The 12,266-nt window shown below is 42.7% G+C and overlaps 1 protein-coding gene across 1 annotated transcript; it reads right to left on the bottom strand.

The window, feature by feature from the left end:
- Positions 1–1,432: 1,432 nt before the first annotated feature.
- wfikkn2a (info WAP, follistatin/kazal, immunoglobulin, kunitz and netrin domain containing 2a) lies at positions 1,433–5,210 on the bottom strand. The gene is made up of 3 exons (XM_056408147.1): positions 4,422–5,210; positions 3,582–3,898; positions 1,433–3,387 (listed from the first exon to the last, which is right to left on the bottom strand). Exons 1-3 carry the CDS (start codon positions 4,638–4,640, stop codon positions 2,187–2,189), a joined length of 1,737 nt encoding a protein of 578 aa, XP_056264122.1. The 5' UTR covers positions 4,641–5,210; the 3' UTR covers positions 1,433–2,186.
- Positions 5,211–12,266: the final 7,056 nt, after the last annotated feature.

Raw genomic sequence — 12,266 nt, 5'->3', positions numbered from 1 at the left:
ACCAACAAGTCCTCACTGATACCATGTCACTGAGGCAATTGTGCCCCCCTTTTGTGCCTGAGGCTGTCTGGCTTATTATTATGGTCTGTCTGGCAAGCTGCCTGGCAAGTGAACTTGATACTGAACTCAGCAGTCGACTGATGTGAAGAGCTGTGCGGAGCTCGTCTGGAGTTCAGCTAGTCACTTGACGCTTGTCAACAGTTCTAATAAAAGTGGCCTTTTCCTTGCTGGCCTCTTTTTCATTAGCAGGGTCAGAGGTCGCCACTCAAGGCTGGCTGTCTGTCAGCAGACAGTTGAAGAAAGAGGCTTGAGGATGGGGGTTAGAAAGGGAATATAAGGGAAGAGGGGGAAGGGGGAAATCATTCACTTGCTATTTGGCCCTTTTTGTTATGTTTCCTCTATGCCCTGCTGCTCTCTGTGACTTATTTTGTTCTTCAAGCATCCCACAGCGTGAGCGTTTGCCAACCCTGCATTCTCGCATGACATTTGCACCTATATACTCATGCATAGTAGAATTATCCCAGTGTCTTAATCTCTTACACACCAGCTATAAGCCACAATCGCCAAGCCAAAAAAAAAGCTCTAACCTAATCTTTTTTTTTATTTCAGGGGTTACATTCCTCAAACTTGACTTTGCTCTTTTCATTCCTCTCACTGTTTTCTGTTATGCCCCTTTAACCCAGATGTGGCCAACCAAGTGAGTGAACGAGAGAGAATCAGCAGACATCCCTCTCCTCCTCCTCCTGCTCCTCCTCTTCCCCTTCACCCCGGCCTCTTGCACATGAAAGGGGCTGCGCAAGGCCAATGGATGGCTGGTGGGATGTGTGCTATGCGAGGGCCCCAGACCCAGACACAACACAGCACACAGCTCTGCAGGCCACCACAGCGGGCTGGAATGTGACCTGCTTCAGACTAGGCCCTGTGTGTGTGTGTGTGTGTGTGTGTGTGTGTGTGTGTGTGTGTGTGTGTGTGTGTGTGTGTGTGTGTGTGTGTGTGTGTGTGTGTGTGTGTGTGTGTGTGTGTGTGTGTGTGTGTGTGTGTGTGTGTGTGTGAAATACAAGTGGAAGGAGGAGGACATGGATGAAAGGATGCAGTGCCTGCATGAGCCTTTTGATAAGCTGTGAGCAAGTTGGGTATTTTGTCTTCAACACCATGAACATCTCAAAGCAAGAACATCTGTAGTCATTTTAAAATCATCTTTATTCATTTACCATCATATTCCATAAAGGTTTTTAATGGACACTAATATATCATAGATAACATACAAATATGTCTGCTCTCTATGTAGTTAGATTCACAGAGAGACTTTCTGCCTTTATATATATTATATATAATGTATATATATATATATATGATATATACATTATATATCATATATATACAGTATATATATATACATTATATATAATATACATATATATACATATAAAGATATACATTATATATATATATATAAATATATATAGATATAGATAGATAAGAAATATATCAAGACAAATAAATACATAGTACAGAAGTCCACATACATACTCTGTATTGTAAATTAAGTCTTATCAAAATAGATTCCACAAAATCTGGAACCAACAAGCTTATTTGATTCTGGTAAATATACTGAGGCTTCGCATTGCATTATTGTGAGCTTAAGTACTCCTGACAGATGGTACACAATGTTTTGGGATAACCCAAAATAACATAACGCAAACGTACCAGTCATAATAAAACATACCCTTAAATGTATAATATTAGTGTCTTGAAGATAAGATTTGGAGAGAAAATCTAGAAAGCCGTTCTAGTAAACGGTTGCGAGAGAAAATACTTTTGCCAGGGTAAATGCTTGTGACTAATACTTTACTACCTGCCTTTTCCAGACAGAGTGCCCTGAAGGTGCAGACATCAAAACTGAGTTTGATTCTACTTTTAAAAGAAAGCGATGAGGACAGGTTTCAAACCGTATCCGTAAAGAAGGAAAACAGCTGAAGCTGCGATGAGTGATTTTTCTGAGATCGACTGAGCGATAAGGAACAAAGTAAAGACAAATAAACATCTCAAACAGGCAACAACACCTCCGATGTTACAGATAAGTTACTCGTTTTCTGTCTACTGGCAGTCAGTCAGACTGGTGAGGTCACTGGAGCTTGGAATAATCACGAAACACAAGTTCAGTGAGTGTGAGCCTTGAATAGCCTCTACTGGACCGCAGAGAAGTCTTTAAGGAAATCACAGGTTTTCTTGTGAACCACCTCACGGAGCTTCCTGATTCGACGGGTGCTGGAGGGTCCGACGAAGCTGTCGGGCTGCAGGACGGCCATCCCGTTCTGAACATCCCCCATGATGATGAGTTGCCCGTCGGCCGTGGTGACGTTGGGGCAGGGGCAGTTCCAGTCCATGTTCAGAAGAGTCACCTCCAGGGGCTCTTTGCCAAAGAATCTCAGGCCCATCTTCTCATCCTTCAAGATCTCCTCCACGGTCACCAAAGCGTGGCCGGACTCCTGCTCCTCCGTCAGCTCGGTCACACGGCCAAGAATCACAAAGTCGCTCTTACAGAAGCTGGTAACCATCTTGCCTCGGGGTTTACACATCTTGCAATTGTGGTTCTTGGGAAAGGGACACATCTCTTCGCAGGCCTCTTTAGACTCAAAGCTGTTCTCGTTGCCGCCGCAGCCTCCGTACACGAAGGACTGGCACTTCTTGAGGCTGTTGCTATAAGCCCAGCGGGGCTCGTAGGCCTTGCAAGGCCCTTGGAGGCTCGCTAGGCTGCAGGGAGCCGCTAGGTCTCCTCCGCACGACAGCATGCAGGCTTCATATGCGTCGAAATGGTTCCGGTTTTTGTTGCACTGACTGTAGGTAAAGGTGAAGCAATTGTTCCTCTTTGGTTCGTAGTACCAGCTCATGCTCTCTTCTCCACAGTCGTCGGTGTCTGGACTCTTGAGACACTCTTCAGCTGGAAGTGGCAGGTTGGTATTATTCCCCTCTGCATTCATACCTTTCACCTCCTTCCCGATCACTTCCAAGGGAAAGTGTGCCGACACACTTCCCCCAACATTTTTGGCGTTGCATGTATAAATGCCGGCGTCCTGAAGTTGCGCATTGTATATGACCAGCTGGCCAATGTTAGTGACCACAATGTTCCCTCTCACATGATTAGGCCTCATTATGGTGTTTTCTTTGCCCTTTAGTTGTTTCTCCCATGTGATTTGCGGATGTGGCTTTCCAGACACCTCACACAGAAAGCTGGCTGTCTCACCCACAAAAACAGCCTGTTGGATGGGGCCGCTGTGTATGGTGGGAAGCTGGAGGTCAGCAGGGGGGGTGGTCTGGAGGGCGGTGGTGGGATGTAAGGTGGTCTCCGCTGGGATGGGACTGGTGTTTGGCCAGGTCAAGTGGTACCTGTAGGTAGGTTGAATAAGAAAGGAATTAATCAGAGCCAGGATACGTCAACGGCTCTTGTTTAAAATATAGTGACAAATTACACAATTAATACAATACATGTTCTACAGCCAGGAAAAAAAAAGCTTGTGAGACAACTTTACCTCATCACACCAAACACACATGGTAGATATCTAAAATACTTAACATGTTACCTGCAGGTGACCTCAGAGATAGAGATACCCTTGGAACAGGCCTCTGCATCCATGTAGCACTTGTTATAGTACGTCATGCCGTCGGACGCACACGTGAAGTGGGGTTCTCTCTCACAGCGGTCCCGACACTTACAAACAGGCTGGCCGTCCCAGATGTCACACTCGGACCCTTGCTGAGCGCACATGAACTTGTCACAGGTGGCGCCCTCTGGCATTCCTATGGGGCCCCTGTTGCCCTTGACGTCTATATAGCGGGATGCCACACAGCTCTTGTTACCACATACATTAGGGCAGCACTTCTCAAATGCCTCACAGTCCTAAAGTAGGAAAAGAAAAGAAAAATCAATACTGCTTTTTGTTGACAGTTGCGATACAGTTTGAATTAAAATCCTGCATAAAACAAAGAAACAATTGTACCGGTTACATTGTCCATCCCAAAACAGTTCCTGTGTGTTTCATTCTGGGTGTTCTTTCAATGTTATCAGTGTGGATGAGTTGTTACCAATATTTATTCCACTTAACAAAGCAGGAATAAAAACTTAAAAGAGTTACATCGATTAAGAATCTGTTTTTGTTCAATTCTGTTATGGCTTGGTATTGTTTTTCTATCAATCCCCCTCATGCAGGAAACTCTCTCACGATACAAAGGGACACAGGAATTGTTGGGATATGATATTTGACATTTGGGGGGTTTCATCCAAGAAGAGAATCTGGTCTACCAGAGGATACAGCAGACCGTGTGCACAGATGCTTTGACTGCAAACCATCTGCGTCGCTGCCCCATTGTCTAGGCTACACATTCACATCAACAGTGAGACCGTCAGCTGCAGGTCAACTCACCTGGTCGGATTCACACTCGCGCATGCAGGTGCTCATAGCATCCACCCACAGGTTGGGGTTCAGGTCATTCGGGCACAGACCTGCGTGAGAATACACCAGTTTGGCCACGGACATGGGCATTGGCATGGCTCTCACGCGGCTGCTGCCCGGATAGAGGATAATAGTCCAACTGTGTCCCAGAAGAAACCAAATCCATCGAGGAAACAGCATCCACCACATGTCCGACGCGTAACACAACGGACGTGAAAACAAAAATCTTGAAAATGCACCCCAAAAAAAAAAGTGAACACGACTTCAAGTAGAGTTTTGTAATAGAAAAAAAGACTTTCTTTCAATTGTCTCGTGGTTTTTTAGTTTCTAAGCACCGGAATCGGATGCTGCACAAAACGCAGCGAAATAGGAGGCGCGCGGAACCGGACTCGATGCGCACAGCTCTCCAGGTTATAGTCGCTCGACGTTTAATAGTAGCGAGAGATTAGTGCCGCGGTGAGCTAACCCACTTCACATCGAACTACATGAATTATAATGACATGTCTAGTCGGGCAGCAAATCCCAGCTGAGTTACAGTTATGATCAACTTCATTAAAGGAGGGAGAGAAAAGAGAGAGAAAAGGAGTTTCCAGGCGCAGTTTCGTGAAGGACTGGCGAGACACCTGTGCGGAAGGCGCTGGATGCCTTAACCCTTAACTCGCAAAGGAGACAGATGTGGAGCAGCAACGAGGTGTAAAGCTACTGGAACGGAAGAGTCTTTAGGGGAATAAAACCGCGGTGCGCAGTGCGCAGACACACACACACACACACACACACACACACACACACACACACATCTCAGTATCTTACAACTTAGCAAATAGTTATTATTGTTTCACATATGAAGACGCTTTGGATATGTTTGGTCTAAATTATTTTCCATGTCACATGCACATACTATTAAAACAGGACTGTGTGACAACACTGTGCACTATAATACTGCATTATAATTTAGCAGCGTTTACTGTAAAATCTCTCCTGTCCATGTGGACAACACGTCAGCGTCCAGGAGATGGCACCAAACGCAATGTCTTCTCGTCTTTGTTCTCTTTAGTTCTGGTTCTGGTTTCAACGTTCATTTGAACTTAATAGTTTTGTGGTTTCATTAGTCGATGGTTAAAATGTGTATTTTTGAAACACATTTGTATGGCTGTCCATCTTGGGTAATAATTAAGTGAAATCCTCATCATTCCACTACTTCATCCTCTTTTCCCTCCTCTTCTTTTTACTCATACTCTTATTCTCGGTTATATACAACGTTTCATTTCTGCCAAACTGGATATACCATTTCGCCAGATTGCCATATTCACTGAGCTGGTTGATTCTGTATTGTCCATGTCTGATGTCACATAATGCACCATTAAGGTTTAACTGATTCAAATGATGAAACATGCAGAGATAAAGCTGCATGGCATATTGCAATCAACAAGCTCATCTTCAGTGTGGACATGAAGGAAGCCACAAGTAGGACTGACAGCTGGGCCGGGCTTTCACTATTGAGACAACTTGGTTTGTTCCACGAAAGCCAATTCCAGGAAGTGTTGCCCGAAAAGGGGGCTTCAAAACAAATATGGGCTGTCTGTTTGTGAAAATGAAGAGAAAAAAGGATTATGATTATAATACAGTTACACACAGTGACAAGGTATACACTATCAAACTCAAATAAAACAAGTTCGCTGATGTTAAAAAGCTGGTCTATATTTATCTTTAGAAGAACAAAAAATCCAACACTTTAGTGGTAGCGCTGTGTGTGTGTGTGTGTGTGTGTGTGTGTGTGTGTGTGTGTGTGTGTGTGTGTGTGTGTGTGTGTGTGTGTATGTGTGTGTGTGTGTATGGAGTGCTTCCCAAGCTGAGTCCCCGCTGAGCCCAAAGAGGCCCAGTGCTCTCCTGGCCGAACCCTGCAATCTTAGTCTGGTCTGAGTCGGTGAGTCCTCTTTGAAAACATGCACACGTACACACACACATACACACACACCTACACACAAACATACACTCACATAGTGACTATGGTAAAGAAACAATAATTAACCAACGACCACTTGCAGAACATTTATTGTATAAATGATATACTACCCATTTTGCACACACACACACACAAAACACACACACACACACACACACACACACAAACATGTGCATGCTCTCTATTTCATGTAAATGCACAAACACAGTCAAGCTGTGTTTTCAGTGTCTGCCCACCCTCTCACCCCTAACCTTCAGCCACCAGGACCCTGCATTCCATAGCATAGTCAACACTGGGGCTACAGGCATGTCACATATTGAATAAAGCCTCGCGGTGGACCCCACGCAGGCTGCTATCTGCTTTTAGCACATGTATTGTCTGCAAACAGACCTTGACTTTGACCTTCTTCGTGCACACTCACCATCTTCCTGAGACCAGATCAAAACAGCTTTGCAACTCAATGAATGTCTGCATTTATTTTTATTTTCTCCCAATATCTAGATTTGTGGTTAAAAGCGTCGTCAAGCTTCCAGATCCGGGTGCTTGCAAATACTTGATCTCAATCAAAATGCAAAACATCCAGAACATTCTCAGTTTAATTAAATACTGATCTTTTCCAAAAGAGATGAAGCTGACCGGCAGCCATGGGATGTAACTTCACCCTGAAACCAAAATCTCTGGCACACACTGTAAAGAATGTCAATCGTCTACTGACGCCTGACATTAATACCAGAATTCAGTGTAAAACATTGTTGTTTGGAGCACTTTGGGTTTTCTATGGATTAAACAAGAGATATAACTTGTTTGCTGATGAGCTTTAGAAGTGGTAGCCAGATGGTTGTATCTGCACACGGACCCAGACTAGCTGTTTCTTCTTGTTCCCAACATTGAATGTGTTTTAATGTGATGTCTGGTCTTGATGCAGCAACTTTCCTTTTCTCCAAAATCCATTGGAATCAATAAAGTAACCTTAAAATATATGGTACGCTAAGCTAACGAGGTGCTGGCTGTACAGCTTAATCATGAGCAGAAGGATAAGAGAGCCTCAGTCCTCTCATTCGCCAGAAGGCAAAAAAAGCATATTTCCACTATTCCTTTATTAATTTGCTGTATATGGGGGCCTTTACAGCTTAAGTAAGATGGCTGACACACTCCAAGATAGTGTTTCACTTTTCCTTCTTCCAAATCACAAACAGGACCCCCCAGTTTGTTGGGTACAGGACGCATGTATAGACATTATGCCCTATATTCAAGCTTCGTTAAATCTGACTCCACCATTAATTAATCTCCCGTGGGCTTTACAGTGTCATGCATGAATTTGTGTCATACATAAGCAGCTCTGCATATTGGCTTTGTGTATAATGCCTGTTGGAGAGCGGCACACATTGCACCACGGCCTAAGTGCAAGCACGGCGAGCGCGGCGCGTACCTGTGAGTAACGTCGCCTTGTGCCTCCATTTCTGAAATGCTCTTAGGGGGTCTTGAACCATGCTGGTCCACCGCGTCTCTTGCCCATGACCGAGTCCTGGGAAGCTGATTCAAAACAATGAAGGTGTTATGACTGTTTATACTAAGCTTATTATGAGCGTCTCACTCCAGAACAAAGGAGAGGGACACGTCCAGCCACAGCAGGGCCCTAAGCTGATCCCTCAGCCCCAGTCTAGACACACAGCGCAACATGCCGATGGACGGACATGCATACGTGTGCAGAGCCAGGGGGGGGCGGGGGTCCACGACCATGTAGATATCCTGATGGCCATACATTCCTCTGTCACTATATTTAGGTCGCAAACACACATTTAACTTTCTCACCGCCACTGTTAAGATGATGCAATATTTGTTCTCTCCGGACCGCGCTGTCTGAACATCTGCTCACCACATGAACACTATTGTATTTATTTCACGGAAGAGGTGAAGGATTTCGAGTGTGTCAGTACGACCATAACTTAGGTGTTGTTTATGTTCTTTAAATCAGAACGGGGACATAACAAAATGTCTCGTTTTTTAAAAGTTCAAAAACAGAATTTAGGCTACATTGGCTTGTTGCGAAATCACAGGTCAAAAGTGAAAAGCCACAGCTGGACTGTACAATACTGAAGTGTGAAATATGGGAGATTTCCAGAATTGCTTATGTTAATAATGGCTCTATTAAGTGGTAATAATAGGAAATTATTATTGAAAGTCGTACGCAATGAGCTAAAAATGTGCAGCAAATAATCTGTCTGTATTTCTAATCAGTTATATATTTAAGTAGAAAGGTTATTCAGAAACTATTATTCAGGATTATTAGTCAATATGCAGGTTGGACCTTTATAAAGTTGTGCAACTTGCCTTAGAAGGCCTCGACAATTTAAACTCAGTTATTATTTTTTATTCAGGTGTTCAATAAGGAAATTTTAATAAAACAATGGCAAGGAAAACTTTCAAGCGGACCAAATCATCGAAATGAAGATCATATCCTCCAAACATAATCATTGTGATAATACTACCTGCAGAGCTGCATGAGAATTGTTCTTATATGATTAAGAGTTAAGTGTTTGTATTAAAAAACGATGTTTACCATTACATTAAATGACCAATCTTCTCTTAAGATCTTGATTGCTGATGGTGCATCTTCTGGCTTCGACACAAAAAGAATGTAGTAGTATTCAAGCAGCAGGTTTTAAAATAGGTTTTATATTCAATCAAATCTCCATCCAAAAAAAAGCTATCATCTTATTATGAATTAAAGTGGCAATACCTAAATATAATGCCGATGTTTGCTCTTTTGCGCCCTCTACTGGCTGTTGCTTTACCTCAACACACACACGCGCACGCACGAAGACCTGCAACAGAAGCCAGACAAAACATCACACTGGTCCCTTTGTTTATAGTGATCATTAAGATAGATACTCAAACGTATTACATCAAAGTTACTCAAAATTAATCCGATGGGAGATGATATTAATTTAGAAGACACGGTGAGAGAGAAAGAGGGAAGGAATTCACCATGCTTTATCAAAGAACGGAGACAGGTCTCCAGAACCAAAGAACACAACTTAAACAGTGAGGATCATTTCTACAAGTGCACAGGACGCACTGTGTATAAAAATATCAGACTCTGAATGCATAGGTTAAGTCAAACTGTATTCCGCGTTTTTCTAGAACAATAAGCAACCCAACAAATACAATGTTAGTCATCTCTTTTCCACAGAATCAAAAAGGAGAGTCCATAAAAAACATTTCAAACATGCTGCTCTCACTCACCCAGACGCCAGAAGGCCCGGGGTTCATACATAGTCCCAAACATGTGGCCCAACTTCACTCAATAAAGCATTTAACAAAGTTGTGAACAGAACATAAGCACTCTTGGTAGTCTTTTCTTCTCAAACCTTCTGGAAAAACCTCTCCATCTCCCCCCACACACACACACACACACACATTGCACTTTGCTTCATCAACAGCATCCCAGGACTCTTGACCGCATAGCCAAACTCCTTATGCACCAAATTAAGCCTTTCTGACACAAACACAACAGGCCTAACTGGTTCAAAAAAAAAGAGATCATAAAACATACAATTGCAGTAAGAGCTTCAGGTATACATTTCAACGGTAAACAGTTTCCACTGGGAAGGAACTTTTGATTGTAGGAGATGTGTCGTGCCGCCAACTGCACTGTTTAAAATGAACGCGCCCCAGCATTGAGAATTTAAAAAGGAATATAAAGTGTTGATGAAAAGCAGCATAACTTATTACCGTGCCTCTTGACCTGTTAAACTCTTAATGTACAGCACAAGAAGGTTTTTTTAGTGTAGTCCTATTGTCAGTCTCTATTTAAGTTCAACAGTAACACCCAGACTAGCTGTTTCTTCTGTTTAACATTGAATGTGTTTTAATGTGATGTCTGGTCTTGATGCAGCAACTTTCCTTTCTCCAAAATCCATTGGAATCAATAAAGTAACCTTAAAATATATGGTACGCTAAGCTAACGAGGTGCTGGCTGTACAACAATCATGAGCAGAAGGATAAGAGCCTCAGTCCTCTCATTCGCCAGAAGGCAAAAGCATATTTCCACTATTCCTTTATTAATTTGCTGTATATGGGGGCCTTTACAGCTTAAGTAAGATGGCTGACACACTCCAAGATAGTGTTTCACTTTTCCTTCTTCCAAATCACAAACAGGACCCCCCAGTTTGTTGGGTACAGGACATGTATAGACATTATGCCCTATATTCAAGCTTCGTTAAATCTGGCTCACCATTAATTAATCTCCCGTGGGCTTTACAGTGTCATGCATGAATTTGTGTCATACATAAGCAGCTCTGCATATTGGCTTTGTGTATAATGCCTGTTGGAGAGCGGCACACATTGCACCACAGCCTAAGTGCAAGCACAGCGAGCGCGGCGCGTACCTGTAATGTAACGTCGCCTTGTGCCTCCATTTCTGAAATGCTCTTAGGGGGTCTTGAACCATGCTGGTCCACCGCGTCTCTTGCCCATGACCGAGTCCTGGGAAGCTGATTCAAAACAATGAAGGTGTTATGACTGTTTATACTAAGCTTATTATGAGTGTCTCACTCCAGAACAAAGGAGAGGGACACGTCCAGCCACAGCAGGGCTAAGCTGATCCCTCAGCCCCAGTCTAGACACACAGCGCAACATGCCGATGGACGGACATGCATACGTGTGCAGAGCCAGGGGGGGGCGGGGGTCCACGACCATGTAGATATCCTGATGGCCATACATTCCTCTGTCACTATATTTAGGTCGCAAACACATTTAACTTTCTCACCGCCACTGTTAAGATGATGCAATATTTGTTCTCTCCGGACCGCGCTGTCTGAACATCTGCTCACCACATGAACACTATTGTATTTATTTCACGGAAGAGGTGAAGGATTTCGAGTGTGTCAGTACGACCATAACTTAGGTGTTGTTTATGTTCTTTAAATCAGAACGGGGACATAACAAAATGTCTCGTTTTTTAAAAGTTCAAAAACAGAATTTAGGCTACATTGGCTTGTTGCGAAATCACAGGTCAAAAGTGAAAAGCCACAGCTGGACTGTACAATACTGAAGTGTGAAATATGGGAGATTTCCAGAATTGCTTATGTTAATAATGGCTCTATTAAGTGGTAATAATAGGAAATTATTATTGAAAGTCGTACGCAATGAGCTAAAAATGTGCAGCAAATAATCTGTCTGTATTTCTAATCAGTTATATATTTAAGTAGAAAGGTTATTCAGAAACTATTATTCAGGATTATTAGTCAATATGCAGGTTGGACCTTTATAAAGTTGTGCAACTTGCCTTAGAAAACCTCGACAATTTAAACTCAGTTATTATTTTTTATTCAGGTGTTCAATAAGGAAATTTTAATAAAACAATGGCAAGGAAAACTTTCAGCGGACCAAATCATCGAAATGAAGATCATATCCTCCAAACATAATCATTGTGATAATACTACCTGCAGAGCTGCATGAGAATTGTTCTTATATGATTAAGAGTTAAGTGTTTGTATTAAAAAACGATGTTTACCATTACATTAAATGACCAATCTTCTCTTAAGATCTTGATTGCTGATGGTGCATCTTCTGGCTTCGACACAAAAAAGAATGTAGTAGTATTCAAGCAGCAGGTTTTAAAATAGGTTTATATTCAATCAAATCTCCATCCAAAAAAAAGCTATCATCTTATTATGAATTAAAGTGGCAATACCTAAATATAATGCCGATGTTTGCTCTTTTGCGCCCTCTACTGGCTGTTGCTTTACCTCAACACACACACGCGCACGCACGAAGACCTGCAACAAGCCAGACAAAACATCACACTGGTCCCTTTGTTTATAGTGATCATTAAGATAGATACTCAA

The sequence above is a fragment of the Pseudoliparis swirei genome, chromosome 23 (genome assembly GCF_029220125.1).
Source record: "Pseudoliparis swirei isolate HS2019 ecotype Mariana Trench chromosome 23, NWPU_hadal_v1, whole genome shotgun sequence".
NCBI lineage: Eukaryota > Metazoa > Chordata > Actinopteri > Perciformes > Liparidae > Pseudoliparis > Pseudoliparis swirei.
Note: the sequence above shows the minus strand (reverse complement) of the source record. Positions and strands in the feature narration are given on the sequence as shown.